Raw genomic sequence first — 27,926 nt, 5'->3', positions numbered from 1 at the left:
CCTCCGCTTCCTTTAAACACACCAGGGGCCTGTTCCCACACTCCCTTTAAATAAACCAAAGTCCTGTTTCAACACTCTATTTAGACTGCACACAGAGTAAATGTTTGCACTTAAAGAGAGGTTTGGCTAAACGTGCAAGCTAATCATCAATAGATCCAATGATGAATCTGTGGGAACCTTATGTATCCATGTGTGGTGATAGTATGGATTGCATTACCAATAGAAGTGGTTGAAATAAATAGCATTAAAGCATCAAAGAGGAAGCTCCTAAGGAGTCACCACTTGCCCATCTGTGGCACAGTTTGTCATTCTACCTCCAACCTGCAAAACCAGAGTTGAAGTATGCTGTCCATGATCCTGAGGAATTGCCTGAGAAGAAGATATAAAAAAATAAAGTAAAACTCTAATAACTTGTTACCCTGAAATCCTGATGGTTTGGTATCTGTCTCTCTGGAACCACATTCCCAGGCTTTCTTTAAGCACACTGGGGCCTTGTTATTCCCCGCTCCCCCCTTTAGACACTCTGGTGTTCCATTCCCACATCTCCTTTAAACTCTGAAGAAAACTCCGGACCCAAAACGTCACCTATCCTTTTTCTGCAGAGGCTACCTGGCTCGCTAAGCTAAAAGTGTCTAACCAGTATCCACTTAAATTTGTATGATTCACTGGAAAATCTCTAATAGCCCCTCTGTAAAATCTAAACAAAAAGGTGCAGTAAAATTCTTTGGTGTATTTATAGTACTTATTAAATTGTACAGTATGGGAAGAGGCCATTTGACCCAACATCTATGTTGACCAGTGGGTATCCTTCTCTATTCATCCCATCACCAAGCACTTGTTCCATTGCCCTTTATGCCTAACCAATCTAAGCACTCATCTGGACCCCTCTTAAATGCTGTCAGTGACCCAGCTTCCATCATTCTCTCAGGTATGCATTCTAAGTACATGCCAACTTGAAAATATCCTCTGATTTTTAGTGCTCGGATAACATATTTCCTTCAAATCTCAACCTTCGCCCGCCCCCCCCCCCCCCCCCCCACCCCCCCCCTACCTGAAACCCATGTCCTCTAGTTTTATTTTATTCTGATTAGAGCTAAAGTTTCATTGGAATCTACCCTATTTATTCCCTTCATAATTTTATATTCTTCAATCCTGTCCCTTCTTAACCTCCTCTGTACCAGGGAGAATAGACCTAGCTTCTCCAATCCTTTGCATGATGGAACTGCTTCATATGAAGCAACATCTTGGTGAATCTCCTCTAAATCCTCTCCCAACACTATCCCATCCTTTTAATACCTCAGTGACAGCAACTGTTCTGAGGATGTACCAAGTTTTTATAAATTTGGAACATAACCTCCCTACTTTTGTATTCATTGGCTGACAATGTCGTGCCATGGACCCAGATCACCTCCTCCATCAGGCTATCAGCAGAGAGCAGAGGCCACCCCGTCTGAAGTCCCGTCACCCCTTTGCTCCACATGGAAAACAACTCCTAGCGTCCATCCAGCCAACTGAGACAAAATCACACTGGATAGCCACCAAGTGGTCACAGGAGTGGAAGGCAACCTCGTCTCCATTACACAGCTACATCTCTTCACCAGATAAAGGCTGTCCAGGGTCTGACCTCCCCAGAGGAGCATGGGTGAAGCTCAACAGACTTGGTACTGGAGTTGGGCGTTTCAATGCCAGTGTGTGAAGATGGGGACTCAGCCAGAGCCCAGCCTGTGAATGCGGAGCAGAACAACAGACAGCCAACCATGTCATCTCTGGGTGCCCGCTCTACCACCCACCAAATGGAGCTCAGGGCCTGGCAGACATTGACGCAGAGACAACAACCTGGCTGCTCAACACCCGGCTTGAGATCTAACTATTACTTTGGTTTATTTATGTTTCATTCGCAAGAAAAAGATTGTCTCACATGTGGCCCAAATCCCATATGCCTTCCTAACCCATACTAACGACCTGCATTGCCATCTTCAGGGATTTGTGGACTTGTACTCCAAGGTCCCTCTGTTCCACCATACTCCTTAAGACCTTACCATTCATGGTCTATGATCTTGTATCATTAGTGCTCCCAAAATGTATCGCCTCAGGTTTATCTGGATTAAACTCGACTGTCAGCCTGTTTTACAAACTCATCAAAATTTATCTGCAACTTAAGATAACCTTCCCTCTTAATCAACAACTCCGCTAACTTTATTGTCATCTGCAAACTTCCAGATCTTGCCTCCCACATCCTCATCCACATCCAAGTTATCTTGTATGTTAGAAGCAGAAAGGATCCCATCCCCAATAATGTGGGACATCACTCATCACAAGTATCCAATCACAAAAACTACATCTGATAAAGTGGCACAGTGTCACAGCTGGTAGAGCAGATATCTCACGGCGCAAAAGACCTGGGTTCGATCTCGATCTCGGAAGCGGTTTGCTGAATTTGCACATTCTCTCTGTGACCGTGTGAGTTTCCTCTGTGCTCTGGTTTGCTCCTATACCACAAAGATGTGCAGGTTTATAGGTTAATTGGCCTCTGTAAAAAATTGCTCCTGGTGTGAAGGGAATGGATGTATACGGAATAACATAGAACAAGTGTGAACGGGTGATCGAAGGTTGGTGTGGACTCGGTGGGACGAAGTGCCTATTTCCTTGATGTATTGTTCAAACACTTCAATCAATCTTAGTCCAGACAATTTGCCAGTGTGGCCCGACCAAAGTACCAAATAGGCTGGATTATCAGAGTTCTACTGAATATTGGTGGGGTTGACTTGAAATAAAGGAAAATAAGCAGAACCTGGGGCTGAGATGAAACATTTTCAGGGATTAGCTGAGTGAATGACTGGTCTCTGTTCAGTAAAGTGGGGAAACGAATTGTCGACTTTTCAGGTCTTAACCTGAGAAATCGACAGTTTCCTTTGGCACACAGATGCTACTTGACCCGCTGAGTTCCTCCAGCAGTTTGTTTTTTTGCGCATCCATGTTAAAAAAAAAAAGGGAGTACAGTTAGTTTAATTTAACTTGATGCCAAGTATAAGCAATGTTCCGGTTCATGGGTGTAGGTCACAGAAGTGCTTTCTTGCTTTGAGAATTTTCACAAAACCACAATGGTAAATGGAATCACTGTTGGCTCTATGGGGCTATTAAAGGAAAACACGTCATGCCTTTCCTTTATTTTTTGAAAAGGGATATGAGTAATGTAATTATTCACATCTTAAATCTTCTTTCCCATGGGCTTTTAAGACCAGGGCTGAATCAGAAGCAATGTATAAAAATGTGTGTTCGCTGTCACTATCCACACTGCTTGTGTACTGGGAGTGCTGAATCAACGCAGCATCATCAAATTTCAACCTTAAAGATGGCAAAGTTGACAAAACCCAGAACTTTGATTTGAGGCTAAATGCTAACGTTAACCACATCCTGATACAGTTTTCATGTTAATGTTAAAATGTTCTTGCTCAGCTAAGAATGTTCTTTTTTCTTATTAATTTGCAGAACATTTTAAACTATTTCTAATTTACTGAGCAAACCTTTTACTGAACATACAATTTACTATCCTAAAATATTTAAATGATGGATATTTTATATTTGCCATTTAAGTATTTGACAAATAATTATTTTCAAATATTTATGATATGATAATATTTGGATATGATAAGATTTCCATATAATTGTGTGCATGAATCTAAAAAAGGTCTTACAGATAGCTTTTGAAAGTTCAGCAAATTAGAAATCATTTTAAATGATAAGACATTGCATCACAATTCAGTATGGAGATAGAGCAAAAAGCTTATAGGCCAGATTGAAAACCATTTTATTTTTATTATCTTTCATGAGAATGTTGCCAGTTCGAGAGGGTCTGAACTATAGGCAGAGCTTGAGTAGGCTGGGACTCTATTCCTTGGAGCGCAGGATGATAAGGGGTGATCTTATAGAGAGGTGTATAAGGTCATGAGAGGAATAGACTGGGTAGATGCACAGAGTCTCTTGAATAGAGAACTGGAGAACATAGGTTTAAGGTGAAGGGGAAAAGATTCAATAGAAATCAGAGGGGTAACTTTTTCACACAAGGGTGGTGAATGTATGGAACAAGCTGCCAGGGGAAGTAATTGAGGGAGGAACTATCCCAACATTTAGGAAACAGTTAGACAGGTACATGGATCGGACAGGTTTGAAGGGACATGGACAAAATGCTGGCAGATGGGACTAGTATAGCTGGGATATGTTGGCCGGTGTGAGCAAGTTGGGCCGAAGGGCCTGTTTCCACATTGTATCACTCTATAACTCTATTAGCTGCTTGTTAATGCAACAATATCTAAATAAGTTGTGTAAAATGCTTGCGCGCCTTTCTTGAAAATTTAAATAGCAGCAAAATCTTTATCAGCTATTGTGTATATAGCATGTTGTGAAGTAAATCGTGCTAAGCACAAGCATAGATTTTAAAATTCAACGCAATTCTCAGTATTGAGGAGCTGTGTGCTCCTTTTAAATTGGTCAGTTGATATAGTTTGGCTGTGTGCCGCATCAGTTCTGATCCAAGAAATCAAGTCCAGCAAAATATCCCGTTTTAGGACGTCAAGCTTATAAAAGGATGCATTGATGATAAGTCAGGACTTCTCAATGTGCTGGCACATCTTAAATTACTTGGTCTAGACGGTCATTAGTTTTTAGATTTTTCTTGGAAGTTTTCATTGGCTATTAATCTTAGCCTGTTAAGGATTTGTCACGCTTTGGTTGGATACTTAAAAGTATATGCTTTGAAATTCAATCTGATAACACCAACTGAACCAGTTACGGGAATTTTGCAATTCAAATGCAACAATAGTAACAATGTAGAAAAAGGAGCCAGATAAACATATTGCACCTTAACCAAAGCTATAGTTTGTAGAGGAAAAAAAGCTTTTGGTGCGTTGCCTTCATCAGGCAGGATTTGAGTATAGAAGATGGCAGGTCATGCAACAGTTGTACAAGACATTGGTGAGGCCTCATTGAAAATATTGTGATCGGCTTTGGTCACCCTGTTATAGGAGAGATGATGTTAAGTTGGAAAGGTTGCCGAGAAGATTTACGAGGATGTTGCCAGGGCTCGAGGGCCTAAGCTACAGGGAGAGGTTGAGCAGGCTAGGACTTTTTTCCTTGGAGCGCAGGTAGATGAGGGATGAGATGGATAAGATCATGAGTGGGATAGACAGTGAGAATGCACAAAGGTTTATATCCAGATTAGAGGAATCAAAAACCATAGGTTTAAGGTGAGGGGGGGGGGGGGGGTGATGTGGATAGAGAACTGGCTGGCAGACAGGAAGCAAAGAGTAGGAGTAAACGGGTCCTTTTCAGAATGGCAGGCAGTGACTAGTGGGGTACTGCAAGGCTCAGTGCTGGGACCCCAGCTATTTACAATATATATTAATGATTTGGACGAGGGAATTGAATGCAACATCTCCAAGTTTGCGGATGACACGAAGCTGGGGGGCAGTGTTAGCTGTGAGGAGGATGCTAGGAGGCTGCAAGGTGACTTGGATAGGCTGGGTGAGTGGGCAAATGCATGGCAGATGCAGTATAATGTGGATAAATGTGAGGTTATCCACTTTGGTGGCAAGAACAGGAAAGTAGACTATTATCTGAATGGTGGCCGATTTGGAAAAGGGGAGATGCAACGAGGTGGGGAGGTTAGCCGATGATGGACCGGGCAGTGTTCACAACTTTTTGCAGTCTTCGTCGCTCCTGGGCATTCAAGTTGCTGAACCAGGCCGTGATGCAACCAGACAATATGCTCTCTACTGTACACCTGTCGAAGTTCAAGAGAATCCTCTCAGATATTCCAAATCTCCGTAATCTTCTCAGGAAGTAGAGGTGTTGATGTGCTTCTTTTATGATCGGTGTGCTGGGTCCAGGAAAGATCTTCGGAAATATGCACGACCAGGAATTTGATGTTTTTGACTTTCTCCACCATCGTCCTGTTGATATAAACAGGATTAATCAAGTTAATGCCCAGGAATTTGAGGCTACTCTTTAGACTGCCAGCTCCAATGAAAACTGGTACATGGTCTCCCGGATTCCCGATATGTCACAGATGTTTTTAGCTGGTGCCACCTCCATTTTAGCTAAAAAAGTTAGTTTTGTGTTTTGCATTTTATGTCTTAATTAAAATAAATAGATTTCAGACTTTGTACAGGATTGTCATTTGTACTATTTAATAAAATAATTTAGTCATAAAAAGGTGGCTCATAAATTTCAATTCCTTGTTGACCCAGTCTTGTCAAAATAAAGTGCAGTTAAGAAATAATAATTTCACTCACTTTTTTATGGCGATTAATACTGGGCTAATACATAAATTTCCTGGAGAGTGACTATGGAAGTTACCTATAGGTCTCTATAAATAATAACCACTATACAAAGCATTCCTTTGTATCTTTAAATGTTTTTGAGAACAGTACTTAATTCAGAAACAATCCTTTCACTATTAGCCACATATAACTTGCACCCTGAGTGGCCAAAACAAACATTATGCCTCACTTGTACTGCTATGAAGATTAATTTATGTATCGTGTCAAACCACAAGTTCAAACCCCAATTTGCATACAATTTTACTATAGTTTGTGATGGGAAACTTTTCATTCTGATGTTGGTGCTAGTAAATAGCCTTGATGGTTTCCTAAACTGCTATGAGAGCTGGGATTAATTGCCTCTGAAAAGATCTAAGACATCTGCAGATAGTTACAAAAAGCTGGAATAACTCAGCGGGACAAGCAGCATCTCTGGAGAAACGGAATGAGTGACGTTTCGGGTTGAGACCCTTCTTCAGACGGGTCTGAAGAAGGGTCTTGAACTGAAATGTCACCCATTCCTTCTCTCCAGAGATGCTGCCTGTCCCACTGAGTTACTCTAGCTTTTTGTGTCTATCTTCAGTTTAAACCAGCATCTGCAGCTCTTTCCTACACATAAGACATCTAATTTAATAATCAGGGCCTCTTCAGTGTTCAGATTTTTTTAAATTGCTAGAAGTTGGAATATTATGCTAAACACCAGCTCATTGTTACACATTAGGAGCTGGCCAAATTTTCAAAACAAAAAGTCCTCGTGCACATAACGTGGCAGAACCTCGAGCCAGTCGCAAAGTTTTGAGTCAACGACCTTTAATTATAAACAGCTTTGTTGAAGGTTATTGATATGAAGCGGTTGCAATGGAAGGCCATTGATCTGAAACATTACCACTGTTTCCTGTAGAACACAAAGTGCTGGAGTAATTAAACATGTCAGGCAACATCTCTGAGACATATTGATAGGTGACATTTTGCGTCGGGAACCTTCTTCAGACTGTTTCTCTCTCCACAAATTGATGAAATTATCCAGCATGTTGTGTTTTTCATTTGGAAATGGTATGATGCAGGGTGGACTGCTTGGTGATTGATCGAATAGACCAATATCTGGAAGTTTCGATCATTCGTGAAGTTATGAGCCACAGCATATGGAGAATTTTGGTTCAATTGTTAAAGCTGGAATAAGAGGCTAGTATCAAAATGGTGACTGCAACTTAATGATTTGGTTAAAAATCCATCTTATTCACTAATATCTTTAAGTGAAGGAGATTTGCCATCCTGAAAGCACACACAGGTGCAGAGTTGTGTGGTTGTCTAAACTAACCTCCAAAATAGTCTAGTGAACCTCAAAGTCCAAAGGCAATTTGGGATAGGCTATAATTACTAGGCTCGATGTCCCATATATTTAAAAAACTAGAAGATGGCTGATGAAGCTAGGAAGCATGCTCCCTTCCCAGAAGTGGGAAGACACTAATCAGAGATGGATAATGCATTTGTAATAAATGGATGAGTTTAAATGTTCATGATTTAATTAGTTATGAAATCGATTCAGGTTGTCAAAACAAGGAAATGTGTGAGGCTGCTAAAATGTTGTAAAAGATTTGAGCACTAAGCAAACACAGTGTGAGGGGGAGGGTAGGGAAAATCCCAAAACTCGTAGGTTGGTAAACCAGAGTCATCTTGAAGAAATATATGGGTACTGCTGATGCTGGTTTATACCGAAGATGGACACAAAAAGCTGTAGTAAGTTGGCGGGTCAGGTAGCATCTCTTGTGAAAATGAATAGGTGATGTTTCGGGTCGAGACCTTTCTTCAGACTGATTCGGGGAGAGGGAAACTAGATGTATAAAGAGGTACAAAGAATAACTGAATGAAAGGTATGCAAAAGGACAACTCAAAGAAATATATATATATGATAAATTGCAGAACATATTTGTGTGGGCTCTGCTTGGATAGAAGGTAGCCATGTTATTGGTGAGGCAGCGATACAGGATGATGTCTCTAAAGAGCTAAGACAGTAATTGCAGAATCAGACACTTATGGCAAGGAGTGGAGTAAAACGCAAATTGCTGGATAACTCAGCAGATCATCAGGCAGCGTCTCTGGTGTACATGGCTAGAACACCATTGCAGGTCAAGACCCTCCCGGAAACATGGCCTATCCTTGTCACCCATTGATGCTGCCTAACGTGCTTAATTACTCTGTTTTGAAGCATCAAGATTCCAGCACCAGCACTTCTTTCTGTCTCCATCTAGCAGAGTATGTTGGAACCAATGGATGTGGTAACCATAAAACCTTCAATAAGATATCACTTGATCAACCTGATAGGTACACTTAAATGAAAAAGGTATAGGTAATTATATTCCATGAACTGACAACTATTTGATTTTTTTCTCTGTTATGCATAGTCACCTTTTTTTTTTTCTTGAGTAGCTTTGCATTATTCTAAAATAGGCCTCAAAATAATCCTGTACTTTTCTTACCAGACACCATTGGGGAATACAGTATTGGCAGGAAAATAATTAGATGCTTCCTGGTTGAAGGTGCCAGGACCATTTTAGACTTGTACATGGTGTACCAACAGTTTCCTTTTCATGTGGAAAGCAATTACAGGAAGCAGAGAAAAGGGCCTATTGTGTCACTATGTAAACCAGGATAAGTCAACTTTCTGACAACAAATCCCAACTTCATCCAATAAATTTACATTGTGAACACATTTTTGATAATGATTCAATCTTTTAGGGCCAAAACGCAGGTTAAGTGAAAAGTACAGTGCCCTTCATAATGTTTGGGACAAAGACCTATCATTTAAAATTAAAATCTGACAATGTGCACTTTAACCACATGTGATTTTTTTTCTATTACAAATCTCAAATTGTGGAGTACAGAGGCAAATAAATAAATGATGGGTCTTTGTCCCAAACATTATGGAGGGCACTGTATGTAGGAAGGAACTGCAAATACTGCTTTACACCAAAGATAGACACAAAAAGCTGGAGTAACTCAGCAGGACAGGCAGCATCTCTGGAGAGAGGGAATGGGAGAAGTAGACAATGATGTAGAGAGATATAGAACAATGAATAAAAGATATGCAAAAAAGTAACTATGATAAAGGAAACAGGCAATTGTTAGCTGTTTGGTGGGTGAAAACGAGAAGCTGGTGCAACTTGGGTGGGGGAGGGATGGAGAGAGAGAGAATGCCAGGGTTACTCAAAGTTAGAGAAATCAATATTCATACCACTGGGTTGTAGGCTGCCCAAGCGAAATATGAGATGCTGTTGTGTCTATCTTCGGTTTAAACCAGCATCTGCAGTTCTTTCCTACACAAGCTGGAGTAACTCAGCGGGTTTGATCAAGCTCCGGGTCTTCGACCGGCACACGTCCCAAGTTGCATTGCTTGTCAGGGAAGATATTACAGCAGTGCTTTGGCAGGATAGATTGGAGGGCTCGTCTAGGGAGGCTATTTGGGTGGAACTGAGAAGTGGGAAAGGTGTAGCAATACTTATAGGGGTGTATTATAGACCGCCAAATGGGGAGCGAAAATTGGAAGAGCAAATATGTAAGGAGATAGACTGGGAAACACATTCTGTAAATGGGCTGGATGGTTTGGAGTTTGTAAAATGTGTGCAGGATAGTTTTTTGCAGCAATACATAGAGGTACCTACTAGAGGAGGGGCAGTGCTGGACCTCCTGTTAGGAAATGAGACAAGTCAGGTGGCGGAGTTATGCGTTGGGGAGCACTTCGGGTCCAGTGCTCACAATACCATTAGTTTCAATATAATTATGGAGAGGGTCAGAACTGGACCTAGTGTTGAGATTTTTGATTGGAGAAAGGCTAACTTTGATGAGATGCGAAATGATTTAAAAGGAGTGAATTGGGACATTTTATTTTATGGGAAGGATGTAGAAGAGAAATGGAGGACATTTAAAGGGGAAATTTTAAGAGTACAGAATCTTTATGTCCCTGTTCGGTTGAAAGGAAATAGTAAAAATTGGAAAGAACCCTGGTTTTCATGGGAAATTGGACACGGTTCGGAAAAAGAGAGAGATCTACAATAATTATAGGCAGCATGGAGTAAATGAGGTGCTTGAGGAGTATAAGGAATGTACAAAGAATCTTAAAGAAATTAGAAAAGCTAAAAGAAGATATGAGGTTGCTTTGGCAAGTAAGGTGAAAGTAAATCTAAAGGGTTTCTACAGCTATATTAATAGCAAAAGGATAACGAGGGATAAAATTGGTCCATTAGAGAGTCAGAGTGGACAGCTATCTGCAGAGCCAAAAGAGATGGGGGAGATATTGAACAATTTATTTTCTTCGTTATTCACAAAGGAGAAGGATATTGAATTATGTGAAGTAAGGGAAACGAGTAGAGTAGCTATGAATACTATGCGATTCAAAGAAAAAGAAGTACTGACACTTTTGAAAAATATAAACGTGGATAAGTCTCCAGGTCCTGACAGGATATTCCCTAGGACATTGAGGGAAATTAGTGTAGAAATAGCAGGGGCTATGACAGAAATATTTCAAATGTCATTAGAAACGGGAATAGTGCCCGAGGATTGGCGTACTGCGCATGTTGTTCCATTGTTTAAAAAGGGTTCTAAGAGTAAACCTAGCAATTATAGACCTGTTAGTTTGACTTCAGTGGTGGGCAAATTAATGGAAAAGATACTTAGAGATAATATATATAAGCATCTGGATAAACAGGGTTTGATTAGGAACAGTCAACATGGATTTGTGCCTGGAAGGTCATGTTTGACTAATCTTCTGGAATTATTTGAAGGGGTTACTAGGGAAATTGATGAGGGTAAAGCAGTGGGTGTTGCCTATATGGACTTTAGTAAGGCCTTTGACAAGGTTCCTCATGGAAGGTTGGTTAAGAAGGTTTAATTGTTGGGTATAAATGCAGGAGTAGCAAGATGGATTCAACAGTGGCTGAATGGGAGACGCCAGAGAGTAATGGTGGATGGCTGTTTGTCAGGTTGGAGGCAGGTGACTAGTGGGGTGCCTCAGTGATCTGTGTTGGGTCCACTGTTGTTTGTCATGTACATCAATGATCTGGATGAAGGTGTGGTAAATTGGATTAGTAAGTATGCAGATGATACTAAGATAGGTGGTGTTGTGGATAATGAAGTAGATTTCCAAAGTCTACAGAGAGATTTAGGCCATTTGGAAGAATGGGCTGAAGGATGGCAGATGGAGTTTAATGCTGATAAGTGTGAGGTGCTACATCTTGGCAGGACAAATCAAAATAGGACGTACATGGTAAATGGTAGGGAATTGAAGAATGTAGGTGAACAGAGGGATCTGGGAATAACTGTGCACAGTTCCCTGAAAGTGGAATCTCATGTAGATAGGGTGGTAAAGAAAGCTTTTGGTGTGCTGGCCTGTTTCCGTGCTGTAATTGTTATATGGTTAAGATGAGGTGCAACAAGGGGGCAGATCCTGAGTGTGTGAGGAGGAACTGCAGATGCTGGTTTACACTGAAGATAGACACAAAGTGTAACTCAACGGGTCAGGCAGCAACTCTGGAGAGAAGGAATAGGTGGCGTTTTGGGTTGAGACCCTTCTTCAGACTTCTGAAATAAAAGTAAATCACTTTAATATCTAGTGGGCATTTATTAGACACACTTATTGTGAATTATTCCAGTTATTAATGGGACATGGATTTATTGCCCATCACTAATTGCCCTTGAGAAAGTGGTGATGAGGCACTTTCTTGAGTTCCTGCTGTCCTCCTGTTGAACTCGCTGTCACAGTGCTGTTGGGTGGCGAATTCACAGTTGGGGAATGCACAACGATGATAGCTAAAAGTCATTCCTATTTTAGCATTGCCATTAGAAGGCATTAAACTGTGTTAATTGCTTTTGAAGAACCTCTCCTCATGATCGTATTCACTAACATTAAGCATATTTTTTCAGCTATAAAAAGAAGTCTGCAAGAAGCACTGAGTCTACTAAGCAGCAGACAAAACACAAGTTTACTCTTTTTGATGACGAAGTAGATGCTGATGCTGGGCTCTTTCAACCAGTTAAAGGTTCCACCACAACAGCCACAACAAAATCCACTTTCAAGGAAGGTGAGTACTGACTTAGTAAATATGAGCAACACTAGGTGACAGTGTTTACTGACTTTCCCATGTCGATCTTCGAACAGAAGGAGTCATCCATCTGATTTTGTTTTAGTTTAGTTTGGAGATACAGCGCGGAAACAAGGCCTTTGGACCACCGTGTCCGCACTGAACAGTGATCCCCGCACATTAACACACATTAAGGACAATTTCACATTTAAGCCAATTAACCGACAATTTCACATTTAAGTCAATTAACCTACAATCTTGTACGTCCTTGGAGTGTGGGAGGAAACTGAAGATCTCAAGAGAAAACCCAAGCGATCACGGGGAGAACGTACACACTCTGTACAGACAGCACCCGAAGTCAGGATCGAACCCAGGTCTCTGGAGCTGTAAGGCAACAACTCTACTGCTGTAGAATCACATTGTCCACATTTGTTGGCACTGTCGCATTCCCTTCCCACAAAGCAGTTTAGCTGTTGAATATTGATGGAAGATCCACCATTTTCATTGCCTCATATTAACTAAACTGTAATGTGAGTTTGTGAGTTTCGCTGCTAGTGCAGCTGAGAAAGTCATTGGACACTTTTTTAATTAAAGAAATAAAACCTGTGATGTCCCAATTACTTACAGTGCTCAGTGTTCCAATTAAATGAAGAATAATCTGTTGATTTATTTATTGAGCACAGACTAGGAGCTGTCTCGATGGGCCGAGTGGCTTAGTTCTGCTCATATGTCTTATGATCTTGTGAGCAATGTTAGTTCAAGTTCAAGTTCAAGTGAGTTTATTGTCATGTGTCCCTGTATAGGACAATGAAATTCTTGCTTTGCTTAAGCACACAGAAAAATAGTAAGGCATTTACTACAGTACAGATAAATGTGTCCATATACCATGATATAAATATATACACACATGAATAAATAAATTGCAAATAAAGTGCAAATAACAAAAAGTGGTTGTTAATAATCAGAGTTTTGTCCGAGCCAGGTTTAATAGCCTGATGGCTGAGGGGAAGTAGCTATTCCTGAAGGTACACAAAATTGCTGGGGGAACTCAGCGGGTGCAGCAGCAGCTATTCCTGAACCTGGTTGTTGCAGTCTTCAGGCTCCTGTACCTTCTACCTGAAGGTAGCAGGGAGATGAGTGTGTGGCCAGGGTGGTGTGGGTCTTTGATGATACTGCCAGCCTTTTTGAGGCAGCGACTGCGATAAATCCCCTCGATGGAAGGAAGGTCAGAGCCGATGATGGACTGGGCAGTGTTTACTACTTTTTTGGTCGCCCTTTAGTAGGTGTTATATATTTGTTAATTGGTCCGGAAAGGATGCTATCATTTTTTTGTTTAGTAAATTGTTCTGGTTGTCACTCAAGGAAGTTTAGTCCTGAATTTCCATGGTGATTGTTCTAATATCCTGTCTTAAATTGACTTTGAATAAGCAGAACACACCCTGGCAAATCAGAAATAGTTGTTTGCAGTTATTTATTCAGGTTCTCTGGGGATTTTGTTAGAAATGTGACAAGAAATCTTCACAGAAATTGAATACTGTCTGTTGACCCTCTTTAATTTAAATTTTCCTTTGTGCCAGGTACTTGCACGATAATTAACAATCTTGCCGGAATGTATTCACGTTAATTAATTTACAGTACTTTGTGATTTTATAATACACTGAAACAATCGCACTAGTGCGTCTGGTAACAGAGTGTCTAGAGGCCCATGCTGACATTTGACCTCCAGCTGGTCTTCAGGACTTGCAGCCTGAACGACAACAGGCAGAAGATAGACACAAAAAGCTGGAGTAACTCAACGGGAGAGGCAGCATCTCTGGAGAGAAGAAGAGTCTCGTCCGAAAGGTCACTCATTGCTTCTCTCCTGAGATGCTGCCTGTCCCGCTGAGTTACTCCAGCTTTTTGTGCGTATCTTTGTTTCAAACCAGCATCTGCAGTTCCTTCCTACACACAACATGCAGAAGTTGGGGAAGCATTGAGGTGTGAATGTCTGACCGCCACTTGTGATTCAGCACAACTGAATTCCTGGAGGAGAGAAATGTGAGAAACAGCTGCAGAGCTGTTGCTAACGCCTGCTGTCTCTGAAACAATTATATTTTGTTCTGGAAATTAATTATACTGCTCCATGCCCTCTTAGCACCATTCTCGTTCACATTCAAAATTCAGTACTTATGTGTTAATGTGATGTTAGTTTAAAAGGCAGATGTATGTCTTTTTGTCCTTTTTGAGTGATCACTCGTGGATGTTGGAGGTTTTATCGCTGTATATAGAGGAGGCTTTGTGCTGTTTTCAATTTGGATTTTTGAGAACTATTATTTGTTTGTAATAATTGATTGAAAGAAACAACATGGAAACAGGCCCTTCGGCCCACCAAGGCCACGCCAAACATCGATCACCCATTCGCACTGGTCCTTTGTTATCCCACTTTCGCATCCACTCCAAGGTAGTGAAGCTGTGGAATTCCTTGCCACAGATGGCTGTGGAAGTCAATGGATATATTTAAGGCAGAGATAGATAGATTCTTGATTAGTATGGGTGTCAGGGGTCGATAGATGGATACTTTATTGTCACATGTACTGTGAAGGTACAGTGAAATTATTTGTTTTTGCATTCGCAGTTCACAAACGAGCCGCCACAAGGCGCAGACAAGGTTACAAAGTACCCATAAATATTGTTGGTCCCTTCTTCATCCCGCCCACCACCACAGGTCCCTCTTGTTCTCGGCCCCATCCCCAATGCCGGGTTCTCTTTGTTCTTCGTGACCTCAGCCCCCTGGGACTTCGACCTCGTGTGGCACGTCCCTCTCGTTCTTGGTCAATGCTGGTGGCTCAGGCCTGAGTTCGTAGTCCGTGATGTGCAGGCCTACCGGTCCTACTGGTAGATCTTCGGTCCACGGTCCACGGCAAGCGATTCTCGGGCAGCCTTCCATCGTCATAGGTTCGCGGTGAGCTGGACCCGCCTGCCGGGACCCACCCGACGTTGGTCCATGCCAGCAGTGAGTCAACGTTGGTCCGTGCCGGCAGTGAGCCGGGCCTGCTTGCATCGCCGCACCGTCTCGGCTGCCCTGAAGGCTGCAGGGCACTGTGGCTGCCTTCAGCCATGCGCGTGGAACCTTGCGGTTATGGGGAGAAGACGGGAGAATTGGGATAGGAGGGAGAGATAGATCAGCTACGATTGAATGGCGGAGTAAATTTGATGGGCCGAATGGCATAATTCTGCTCCTATTACTTATGACCTTATGACTCCTTATGCATCAGGGGCAATTTACAGAGGCCAACTAACCGACAAACCCACACGTCTTTGGGATGTGGGAGGGAAACCGGAGCACCCGGAGGAAACCCAGAGAATGTACAAATTCCACACAGACAACACCTGAAGTCAGGGTCAAACCCGGGTCACTGGCACTGTGAGGCAGTAGCTCTACCTGTGCCGCCCGTATTATATGATTTCCACATGATCTTTGATGCTTGTAGCAATGTTAGTTTGGGTATTATATTACTGGATGTTGATAAAGTTGATAAAGTAAATGTAAACCAGTGAAATGATTCCCCACAACTTTAATAAAAATAAGCCCAGTTAAAACTATACTGCTTTAATTTACTCCCTTAAATAATTTTTGCCAGCAGTATAAAGGGAAAATGTTAGCATGTTGATTTTTTTTCTTAGACTAATAATCCAGTGGTCAGATCTAATTATCCATTTCAAATCTCATCACCACACCTGGAAAATCATAATTGAATTTATGAAATATACCAATTATCAAGAATGTTTTCAGTATAGATCAAAATTTAATGAATTTTAACATTTAAAATGCTGCTGCTGCAAATCTGAAATTAAGCATGAACGTTTTTCAGATCAGACAGTATTTGTACTGAGAGAAAGAGTTGGCAATTTGAGACTTTGGGAACTGGAAGAATCAAGAAATTCAACATTTTGTAAGGAAGTACATACTTAAACAGAAGGAAGATAGAATGAATGGAAAGGTCTGTATTGAAGGGAACTCCAGGAGGAATTTGAGTAGCAATAGGGTTGATAGGACAAGATGAAAGGGTTTATTCATGAGGCATTTTTTTAAGAAGTCAGACAATGGCCATGATTGTGCTTGTCCTGGCCCACAGCCTGTATTTGCCATCATTGCTCCCCATACACTTTTCCCGGATGCGGAGGGCAAAACAAACTTGCCTTCTGAAGCGTACATGAATCTTGTGAGGCAAAGCAGGCTTTTGATGACAAATAGGCCTTGAGCACATATCTTGAGGCCCTACCCACTGACAGTCCTGACAGCCTTTGGCTACTTGTGTAGGAAGGAACTGCAGATGCTGATTTAAACTGAAGACGGGCACAAAATGCTGGAGTCAGTCAGCGGGACAGGCAGCATCTCTGGAGAGATAGAATGGGTGATGTTTCGTGTCGAGATCCTTCTTCAGCGTATTGTGTTCAGTATATAATATTGTGTTCAGTTTTGGTCACCTTGTTATAGGAAAGACTCGAGGCTTGAGCTATACAGAGTGTATGAGCAGGCTCGGGCCTTATTCCATGGAGCGCAGGAGGATGAGGGGTGATCTTATACAGGTGTACAAAATCGAGTAAACAGGTGTACATAGATAGAGTAAACGCATAGAGTCTTTTGTAGGGGAATCGAGAACCAGGGGACATAGGTTTAAGGTGAGGGTGAGGGGGGAGGGGGGGGGGGGGAGGAGATTCAATGGGAGCCTGAGGGGTAATGTTTTTCCACAAAGGGTGGAAAATAAGCTGCCAGAGGAGGTAGTTGATGCAGGTACTATTGTAACATTTAAGAAACATTTAGTCAGGTACATGGATAGGGTAGGTTTAGTGGGATATGGCCCAAAAGCAGACAGGTGGGAATAGTGTAGATGGGGCAAGTTGGTCGGCATGGGCAAGTTGGTCTGTGGGACCCGTTTCCACATTGTATGACTATCCGAACTGGAGGGTTTGAAGGATGATCGAGGTGGTCTATAAATCCATGGCGCAGGTGCTGCCAGATTCCAACGATGGTCGACACACAACATGGTGGTCAGGGAGTAGGCTGAGCCACCACATCTCATCACTGAGAGGCTGCATTGAACATTGCAGCACCTCCAACCACAGCCATCAGGGGCAGCCTCTCCACATTGTGCTTGTGCTGGTGGGGCTCACACCAGGTTCCCAAAGCCACAGCTTTTCATCCAAGTAGCTGGTTTCCAAGGGGGCAGGTGGGGGGGAGGAGTGTGAGTTTGGTCAAGCACACTTTGGGAACCGTTCTAGCAGACCAGAAAACCCAGGGAATTCTTTAGCATCGTTAAACTGTTGAGTGTTTGGACCAGAGGACCAGGAGTGCCATAATTAATTAACACTCAGCAGAATGGTGTTATATCTGGCACTAGTGTATTGCATTTCCTAAAGTGCATAACCAGTGGAATGCAGAAAGTGCATGCTGCATTTGGTGATTGCAGGTGGAGCTTATTCTGCATTGTAATCGGGCCTGGAGTGCCACTTTACTAATTTATGTTGATTATTAATGTCTTTCAATCTCGGGAGAGTAAGAGTGAGATGTGTGCCGTTTCAATGAGTGAGTATTTATGTCATCGGACAGTGACTGTCAAGTAAATCCATAAGGATTGCCCAAAGGTTAAGATCAGCAGTGGGGACTGGGATTCATGTGGAATTGGCAGAATCCTTCTTCCTTTTGGATCCAGAGAAAGCTTAAAAACATGAACACATGACTGGCCAGATGCAAAGCAGGAACATTCGAGAGGAACACCCACCCCACATGGTCACTGATCTCACGGGGATAGGTTCCTTGAAATTTTCCGCTTCCCTTTTAAACGATTATCATTTTTAACGAACATTCAGAACCATTCAATTCACCCTTAAGGGTCCCATTGCTATGATCAGTTGCCTTGAAAACAGGCAGAGTAATGACAAGTTTATTTCTTCCTCATGAATGCTAGCCATCCCATCACATTTCAATTCAAATTCATACTAACATTTGAAATGGCATTATAGTAAACATAGGGGCAATGCACATTATAAAATCCCAGTCAGCATTTTTTTTATGTATAAACATTTTTTTGTGTGTTTATTGAGAAATGTATACAGATCTGTATGCCAGGAAAGCTTTGCATAAATTTCCTGGAATAATAACTAGACATCTTTAATGTTCAACATATCAGAGCATTTCTCTAATATTTCACCATTTTGCATTTCTCTAACTGATAATTTCCCTAACTTTTTTGCATTTCTCTAAAGCCCCTGTCCCACTGTATGAGGTAATTCACGAGTTCTCCCGAGTTTTCCCCAGATTCGAACTCGGAGAATGTCCGTAGCGGGTCCATAATAGTTTGTGGGTGTCTTGTAGCGGCTCGTAATGCTAACGGTAGGTATAAAAAGTAACACATTTTTTCATGAGTAATTTTTTACTCGTGGACATTTTTTGCAGGGATGACAAAAACGTCAGGAGTTACCGGATGTCCCGAGTACCTACCGTTAGCATTACGAGCCACTACAAGACATCCACAAACTCCTATGGACCCGCTATGGACATTCTCCGAGTTCGAATCAGGGGAAAACTTGGGAGAACTCTTGAATTACCTCGTACAGTGGGACAGGGGCTTAACTGAGCTTTTTTCTAACATTAACATTTTGGCAATTCTCTAACTGAGCATTAGTCCCTGCTTTCTCCTTCTTTCCCTTCCCCTTCCCAGCTCTCCCACAGCCCACTGTCTCCGCCTCTTCCTTTCTTCTTCCCGCCCCCCCACCCCCCCACCACTCCCACATCAGTCTGAAGAAGGGTCTCAACCCGAAACGTCGCCTATTTCCTTCGCTCCATAGATGCTGCCTCACCCGCTGAGTTCCTCCAGCATTTTTGTCTGCCTTCGATTTTCCAGCATCTGCAGTTCCTTCTTAAACATTACTCAAACATTAATATTTCAGCATTTTTTCATTATCCTTTAACAGTGCTGTATTCTCGCAATACTGCGTTGAATGCTAACCTAGATGCTGTGCTTCAATTTCAGAAAATGGGTTTGAAAACTTGAACTTCCCAAAGGTACTGGCACTGAATCACACTGATGCTAAATAATTTCCTGTATTTTCCAGTCTGCTAGAATGGTTTCCAAAGTGTGCTCAACCAAAATTACACATTCCTGCTCCAATTCGCTTCTGATCTTCATTTCCCAAACACAGTAGCCATTACAAAAGGTTTTGAATGCAGGAGCAAGGATGAGTTATGTAGGAAAGGCCACAACTGGAGTAGGTTTTACACAACTGTGCAGTTTTAGGCCATTTTTCCAAAACAACGGGTGTATTTGCTTAAGAGGGAGTACAGTGAAGGTTTGTCAACTAATACTTGGAACTGTGATACGTGATTAGGTCAACTAGGCTAGTGTTCACTATAATTTGGAAGAATGAGGGAAGATTTCATTGCAATGAAAAAAGTTCTGATGGGTCAAAAGGCTGATTATATACAAAATGTTTCCTCTGTCTCTGTATCATCACACAAGAAATGGATGAAGATATTTAGGAAGATAAATTTCTTCATTCAGAATAATGAACCTGTGAAATTTTTTATCACAGAATTCTGTCGAGCCAAGCTGCTGAATATATTTAAGAACATAGACTTTTATACAGAAAGGAAACGGGTGGCCAGGTGAAGCTGAGTTTATGGTCCTTTGCACAAATATGGCGAGGTACAGGTTTGGTTTAGAATATAGGCCCTTTGACCCACTGGGTCCATGCCAACCATTGATCACCAGTTCACATTGAGTCTATGCTGACCATCGACCACCAATTCACACTAGTTCCATATAGTCCCACTTTCTCATCAACACCATACACACGGGGAAATTTACAGAGGCCAATTGGCCTACTAATCCACACGTCTTTGGGATATAGGAGGAAGCCTATGCGGTCATAGGTAGAACGTGCAAACTCCACAGAGACAACTGAGGTCAGGATTGAACCCATGTGACTGGCGCTGTGAGGCAGCAGCTGAACCAGCTGCGCCACTGTGCCACCCTAAAAAAACATAAAATGGTGCTTGCAGTGACATTGAGGGCTAATTGTCTCAGATAAACACAAAAGCATGCATTACACATAGATTCTACAGGATAGTTAAGGGACTGCAAAAACAGATGAGGGAAAAAATACACAATTTTAAAAAACAATTCATGGTGGAGCAAAAGGTGATCTGTGGTAGGATTAGGATTATATACAAAATGTTTTGTATATTCCCACTCTCTGGACTTAACTCCACTGGGTCCTAGCGCCCGTCTGCTCAGCCTTGCTAACCTCAGTGGCTGCTCCACTGACCCTCCCCCATCCCCCCCAACCATGTCACCCCCGCTCTTCCCCACCCACATTACAGCCCTCTCTCCCCCCCACCCCCTGACCACCCACCACTCCTCCACCACCCACAACCCCCCCCCCCCCCCCATACATCGCCCCGTCCCCAGTCTACCCACCTGCCTTCCTCTGGCCCCAACTCCCACCCCTGCCGGGTGTTCACCATCCCCCCCGACCTCCCCCTCTCCCCCACCCAACGGTCTGTCCTCAGCAGAGGTCTTACCTTTGTCCCCCTCCATCCCCATCTCAATGAGTTCCGTGCTCACCATGACTTGGAGCGCTTCTACCGTCGTCTCCGCCTCACAGCGCACTTCCATGGGAAGGAGTCCTCGCCCCCCAATGATGACCCCTTTTCCCGTCTCCAACGCACCCCCTCCTCGTGGAACCCCCCTCATAAAGTCCCGGCTCTGGAACTCTTTATTCAGAACTGCCGCCGCGACGTCAACCGCCTCAACTTCTCCACTCCCCTGTCTCACTCTAATCTTTCCCCCTCTGAACGGGTCTGAAGAAGGGTTTCGGCCCGAAACGTCGCCTATTTCCTTCGCTCCATAGATGCTGCTGCACCCGCTGAGTTTCCCCAGCAATTTTGTGTACCTTAGGATTGTGCTTCCTGATTGAAGGTGAAGTAGAGAAAGAAGGAATTTGGTATTGAGTTGGAGCATCACCTGTGATAGTACTGAATGACAAAGCAGCTGAAAGGGCCATCCAGATTACTCTTGCTATTTTAAACGATAAAATAGGAAGCGTATATTTTAGAGACATTTTGAACAGAAAAATGGCAAAAAGATCCAATGCACATAAAGCAAATTACCCGAGTTGAATTGATTTTCTTCAGCTTTGTTATAATCAGCTAGTGTAGATATTGTCTGTGAATTGGGATTGAATCTGATTTATTTTTTTTACTATAGCTTTTTGTTCAGTTAGGCAGGTAGACTGAAGATTTCAAGCTAGTTGAATATCCATATTCTATTGTTTCTTGCTTTCTGCATTCCCTTTGATATGAAGGCAAATTGATGGGTGTTAGTTATATTTTACATATTTATATCAATTTTCCCCCATTGATGTGTATTTCAAGATTACAAGAATTATTATTGCTTCAATATTCCATTATTGTAAAACCCGTGTGTTTAACTTCTGTTTCTTTATGCATCTAATTGCCTTTGGTTTAACATTTTACATAATTCAAGGAAGGGTCACCAGTTATTATTTCCAGTATAAATAGGTTAACCATTCATCTTGAGCAAACGGCACAGTTAATGCTTTGCACACAACATTGGATTATGTTTAACAGGAGCTAAAAGTTTGCCTGTAGAAGCTAATTATTATCTGATCCGCAAGCAATAAAGTCTGGTTATTAGCTGAATTATAATGTGAAACATTCATTTTGTAAAGCTACTGGTTTATTAACAATAACTTGTTCTGTAGCTGACTTTAGGTTGTTTGAGGACCCAGATTTGGGCGGAACTGTCCAAACCAATGATCCTTTATTACTTCCATGTCCTGGTGAGCTTAAAGGCAGCACTGTGAATGTAAACCTTGATGAGGACACTGAAGAATTGTTGAGGTACTTATTTCAATAGTTAAGAAAGTGGTCCCTTTAAAGGGAAGTTGACTTTTGTAATAAATGTTTTGATGTTTACTTTCGGTTGCTGTCATAAAAATCTGATCTTTCTTAGATATTGTTGTATGTACGATAGGCGGTTATTCCAGTTTCAAAGACTTACCCACATTGTACTGCCCAATTCCTAATTCCACAAGTCTGAAACAGAGGAATGGTAGTGTAGAACTGCTGTGATCATGGTGAATTTCAAGTCTGTCTGGTTTACAATAAGCAACTAGTAAAGCACTTGCATACACACAAATGGGAGAAGGTCCAGGACCCAGGCACACGAAGGAGTGTTCAGCCTCAGTTCCAGCAGCTTCTCAGCCAGTCTGGTGGGGACTATGGTGTTGGAAGCTGAATTGAAATCAATGAACAGCATCCTCACATAGCCCCCCCCCCCCCCCCCTTCTGGCTGTCAAGGTGAAAGAGAGTGGTGTGCAAAACCTGGGAGACCGCATCATCCGTGGATCCAGTGGCGGACTGGCCAGGGTGTCAGCTTGCCCGATGGCAAGTGGGCCCCTGATGAAGTGGGGCCCCCTGTATCAAGTGGGCCCCTGATGAAGTGGGCCCCCTTTGTCTCCTGGCAACCAAATATTTAGACCCAGTCCGCCACTGCGTGGATCTGATTGGACGGTATGCGAACTGCAGCGGATCCATGATGCGAAGGAGGAAGACGCAGATGTAGTCCTTGATCAGCCTCTTGAAGCATTTCATGTGCCTATCTAAAAGCCTCTTGAGCGTCATGATTGTTTCTGCCTCCACCACCATCCCTGGCAATGTGTACCAGGACCCCACCACTCTCTGTGTAAAAAAAAACAAACTTGTCCTGCACATCTCCATTAAACTTTACCCCTCTTACCTTATAACTGTGCTCTCTAGAGTTGGACATTTGCACCCTGGGAAATAGGTTCTGACCGTCTACCCTATCTGTGCCTCTCGTAATTGCATATATGACAGCATTGCTTTCTCAGAAAATTCCAATAGACACTCAAAGCTATCTAGAAACTTGAGAGTACTTATGCTGCACACTCACATACAGACTTAGCTGGGTGGAACGGTGGAATGAATGAGTTAAGGTCACCAGCCAAAGTCCAAGTCTCAATGGCCAATTTAATCATGCCACACTATAGAGGGTGGCAACAACTCTAACTGGCAACAAAACTAGTTTCTAACTGGCAACAAAACCAAGCAGCGTAATGCTAAATTCAGCATTTCTCCAGAGTACAATGTGTAGGTGTTAGTTTAGTGCAGAATTGTGGTCTAAGAGTTTTATCAAAACAAACTAGTAATTTAAAGAAGAGTGACTGATAAAACATGCTCTTTTGTAAAGGAAAGCTGCTTCCTACATTCACTGTCCAAATATTTTATTATGAAAACAGACAATATTCATTAGTTTGTTAAACTGCTCAATATCAGTAGGTGGCTTGTATGTAATAACTTTTAAATAAATAAAAGATTTAAGATAAATTGCATCATTTCAGGGCCACACACTATGCCATTCTACTGCTTTCTTAATCTGTACTTTGGAATTTCTCCAATTCAATTGAAAGCAAATTAAACCTAAGATTGTAAGGCCCACTTTCAAAATGTGTAATGGTTCTCCTGGGAGGAATAAGCATTGCTGGTTATGTAAAATAAAATTCATCACAGAACTAAATTGGACTAAATTTTCTACCAGTTTCCTTTGCATTAAGTTTCAACTTTTCTTATTAACCATCCACTGATACCAGTGTTCCTAGTCTGTGAAACCCCAAGTGCGTGATATTGAATCCTTCTTTGAAAAAGTTACTTTTATTCAAAGTGTCACAAAACTTGTCACTTCATTTTGCGGCCCAATCCTTTGCTTTTTTTTTCTCTTTTCTGTCTGTCCACCAACGGCAACAGTTTCCAACCTCTTTAACTCTATTTCTGCCTTATTATTCCCTCCTTAACAGCATGTGTAAGGGAGTGAATATATGTTAGTAAGACAGGTAAAAATGCATCAGGTACACAAACTTGTCCGAGCCGAATCAATGGCACAGCCCTCTCGTTTCCATAGTTGTTTTTGGATATCAGAGGCATCCCTCTGTAATGTACATACCTCCCTCATGTCTGGCAGGACCGTTCTATTTGCTAGCATCTGTTTACCTGCTGTCACTACGCATTTGGATGCATAGGCTGCTTATTTGGCTAAACTATCGGCAAACGCATTGCCTTTGGTTATAGGGTCCCCAGCACCAGTGTGGGCGGCACATTTAATAATGGCCAGCTGTTCTGGGAGCATCAATGCCTTGAGCAAGTTACGCACAGAAAGGGCATTCCCGTGCTCCCAATTCTGGGGAGCTTTGTAAGGTCGGAACTTCGGGGTGTGGGGATGTTACTGACTGAGCTGCTACAGGTAAGGATGTCATCGCTACTGGTGGGGCATAGGGAGGTGGACGTCTCCCGCGATTATCTAAATCCTCATCTTCACTACCAAACAGGGTCGTCGTGCCAGACATGAGGTCCTCTCCGGAGGATTTATCAGTACTGGGTTTATTTTTACTAATCATCACCTGTTTCTTACCTCCTGCCTGTCTCTTAATTCTTTTCTCTTGTTCCTCTGCCCACTGGCATTCTGGTTGCAATACTTTCCATATTTTCTTAGTGCTATCATTGTTTCTTAACTCTATCCCTTTCTTACATGCAGTATCCATCCAACCGATCTCTACTCTCCACATGCTTCTTTTCTGCTTCCGCTTTCCATTCCTTAATTCCGTTCTTCCATTTCTTTCCTGCATTCCTTTCCCATATCAACATCTCTGCTCTTTTAATTGTCTAACTTAATATTATATAGTCGTTGTTACTTTTAGGGTTCAAATAACACATATGTTGGACGGGCGTTCCCCCATTACTTTTATCCATAGTATTCCCCATAGCCACGAGTTTCTCAACCTGGTAAATTCTCTAATTATTGAGAGAGGGAGAGAGGGGGTTCTCAATTCTAAAAAAAGAGACCCATTTTTTTGCTGTTTTTTCTTCTTTAACCTGGCAGACTTTTCAATTCAAAAAACAGACAGACCCAAGTTTCTCAACCCGGCAGACTCACTAACCGAGACCCGCGCTTCTCAACCTGGGAATGTCTAGGAATTGGTTGCAACGGACTGATAAGAGCTCAATTTTCTCCCTTTCCAGTCCCGGCAAAATCTGCAACCTCTTGCACATTCACCAGTTGATGGTGTCCCAGCGACTTCTGCCGACAAAACGCCAATGAAATAGTTACTTTTATTCAAACAAACAGGCTCGCCTCTTAATAAACAGACAACTCACAATACGGTTGTAGACCAGTTCAAAACTTTACTTATTATCGGCCGATGGAAGTGGCAAGGAAAACCCCAGTCAAATGAGCAATACAGACACTTGGCTGTCCTCAGTCCACTTCCCTGAACAACAGAATTATATGGTATTATATAGTAGGTACACAAAATTGCTGGAGAAACTCAGCGGATGCAGCAGCATCTATGGAGCGAAGGAAATAGGCGACGTTTCGGGCCGAAACCCTTCCTCAGTGTTTATATAGTGTTTTTTTGTCACCTTAGCACATTCCACAAACATTAAGTCATGGTCAGAGGTACAGAGAATACACGTTACTACAGGATGCGTCTGAGTTGTCTCGTCGCATCTTGTCATGGACTTTACATATCAAAGGCATCGGACATTTGGTACAAGATACTTGCATATCAAAGCCATGTCACTGCATACCTCAAAGGCATCGGACATTGCCCCAATACCCCTTACTCGGATTAATCTGGGCTTCCTCTCGTGTCAAATGCTAGAAGCATTTTAAAGTAATTCATTATCTCAATACACATCAACCTGAGGCAAGCCTAGACTTGCCTTTCTGTATTGATCTCCTGGAGAAAAGCCTGCTTTGAGACTAAAATATAAATTGTAAGCTGGCCCAGGAATTCATTTAATATTTTCTTATATTTTTAACATAATTCAGCCTTATCTTGGGCAACAAATATATTTTTGCTCATTTGCTATTGCTTTGAGCAGGGCAGATTAGAGTTTTGTATATTCTTAAATGTTTCTGGTTGTACAGATAGCAGTTGCAATTGCCATTTGCTGTACTTTTTTTCAAAGTAAAAATATAGCAGGCAAATAATAGTGACATCACTAATTGTGTATTTTGTGCTCTTTAATACTTTCAGAGTTGAAGATGACTTGGATAAATTACTGAAGCCGAGGGCCAGTAATGAAACAAAAGCAACTGTGCCAACCAAGCCAACTGTGCCAACCAAGCCAACTGTGCCAACCAAACCGGCCATGGCAAAGAAGCCGGCTGGACCAACCAAGCCAGCTGTGCCAACCAAGCCAGCTGTGTTCAAGAAGCCCGCCTGCCCCTCTGAAATGAGAAACAATCTTGCAACAGAAGCTAGTTCCTCCAGAAGCACTGTGGCTGCCATGAATGAACTGGATATTCTGAAATACATTCAAGAGAATGAGACATCAACTACAGACACACTAGATCTGTTTTGAACACATTTTCTTTTGCCAATGTATAAATCAATTTCTGGAACAATCTTTGGTTATCTCCATAAAAATACATTAAAAGTACTTTCAATTATGTTTTCATTGATGCATTTATGGACATGAATGAAAGAAATGTAATTGAAAATTCTATTTATTTCTATTTGAGGTAGATATCCTGTATCAGCCAAAGCCTCTTTCTTAATCAACAGAATAGAAGGGATATTTTGATTCTGCATTTATGGTGAGGAAGTGAACCTACCAAGTACATGTGTCAGAAAATCACAATCATCATATCTGCATTTTTCTGTTAGTCTACAGACAGGGTTGGTGAGTGCTGGAAAAATATAACACTGTTTAAATGGACCATAAATGTAATTGGGATACAAGGAAGGGCAGAACTGGATTGTAAATCAAAAGAAAACAAATTGTGTACTTGATTCAGCAATGTCAGTGTGTCAGGATGTCAGGATGCATATGGAATTCATCCAATTCATCCGCATTTATTATTTGCAAGTAGGGATTTCCTAATGCCAGATAAATAAATTCCTTTCACTTATTCCAACCAGGTGGCAATAGCATGGGTATTTTGTTCATTAAATATCTTCCTTTCTAAAAGGTCATTGGCACTGACACAAGGTCCACTCCTGTGTTTCTCAATTAATGCCAGATACCTCAAATACATGTACATAAAGGTACTGATCAGAATCAAATACTGGTACATCGATGGAAAAAGGACAGTTCATGTTTAGATTGAAGAGCCTGAGGAAGTTGATGAAGAGTCTTCAACTTGGAGAGCATTTTTTTAAATTTCAGATTTCTAGTAACCGCATTTTTAAATTTTTGATTATGTAGAATACTGTTTTCATTTGACTATTGAATGCGATTGCATAATTGTACTTGTTTTGAATCGGAGTATTTGATTATTTCCACCAACTAGTAACTTAAAGTTTGGTTATGAATCAGATTCTGCATCAGGCTTGTACCATTTATCTTTCTTATATGGGTATCAAGGTGCGCAGAATAATATCAGAATGGACCTCCATTATTTTCCATTCTGCTCAATATCAGTTTCAGCTCAGAGAATGAATCATGGGTATA

The 27,926-nt window shown here is 41.9% G+C and overlaps 1 protein-coding gene and 1 long non-coding RNA gene across 4 annotated transcripts in view; one reads left to right on the top strand and one right to left on the bottom strand.

The window, feature by feature from the left end:
* The window catches only part of hs1bp3 (HCLS1 binding protein 3), an 83,177-nt gene extending 55,784 nt beyond the window's left edge, over positions 1-27,393 (top strand). For 2 of the 3 annotated variants that reach the window (XM_033021528.1, XM_033021526.1), the window contains exons 5-7: positions 12,234-12,391; positions 22,157-22,295; positions 26,507-27,393. In XM_033021528.1, the coding sequence (XP_032877419.1) occupies positions 12,234-12,391; positions 22,157-22,295; positions 26,507-26,834 (625 nt within the window). In that variant the 3' untranslated portion in view covers positions 26,835-27,393. The remainder of the gene's footprint in view (positions 1-12,233; positions 12,392-22,156; positions 22,296-26,506) is intronic. The other variant, XM_033021527.1, reaches the window with a different exon arrangement.
* On the bottom strand, positions 496-25,675 carry LOC116973445. Its single transcript, XR_004412057.1, has 3 exons — positions 25,554-25,675; positions 14,239-14,244; positions 496-505 (listed from the first exon to the last, which is right to left on the bottom strand). It is a non-coding gene; the product is annotated as an uncharacterized LOC116973445 (long non-coding RNA).
* Positions 27,394-27,926: the final 533 nt, after the last annotated feature.

This window comes from Amblyraja radiata, chromosome 5 (assembly GCF_010909765.2).
Source record: "Amblyraja radiata isolate CabotCenter1 chromosome 5, sAmbRad1.1.pri, whole genome shotgun sequence".
Taxonomy (NCBI): Eukaryota; Metazoa; Chordata; class Chondrichthyes; order Rajiformes; family Rajidae; genus Amblyraja; species Amblyraja radiata.
The sequence above is the reverse complement of the archived record's forward strand: the minus strand, read 5'-3'. Positions and strand labels throughout refer to the sequence as shown.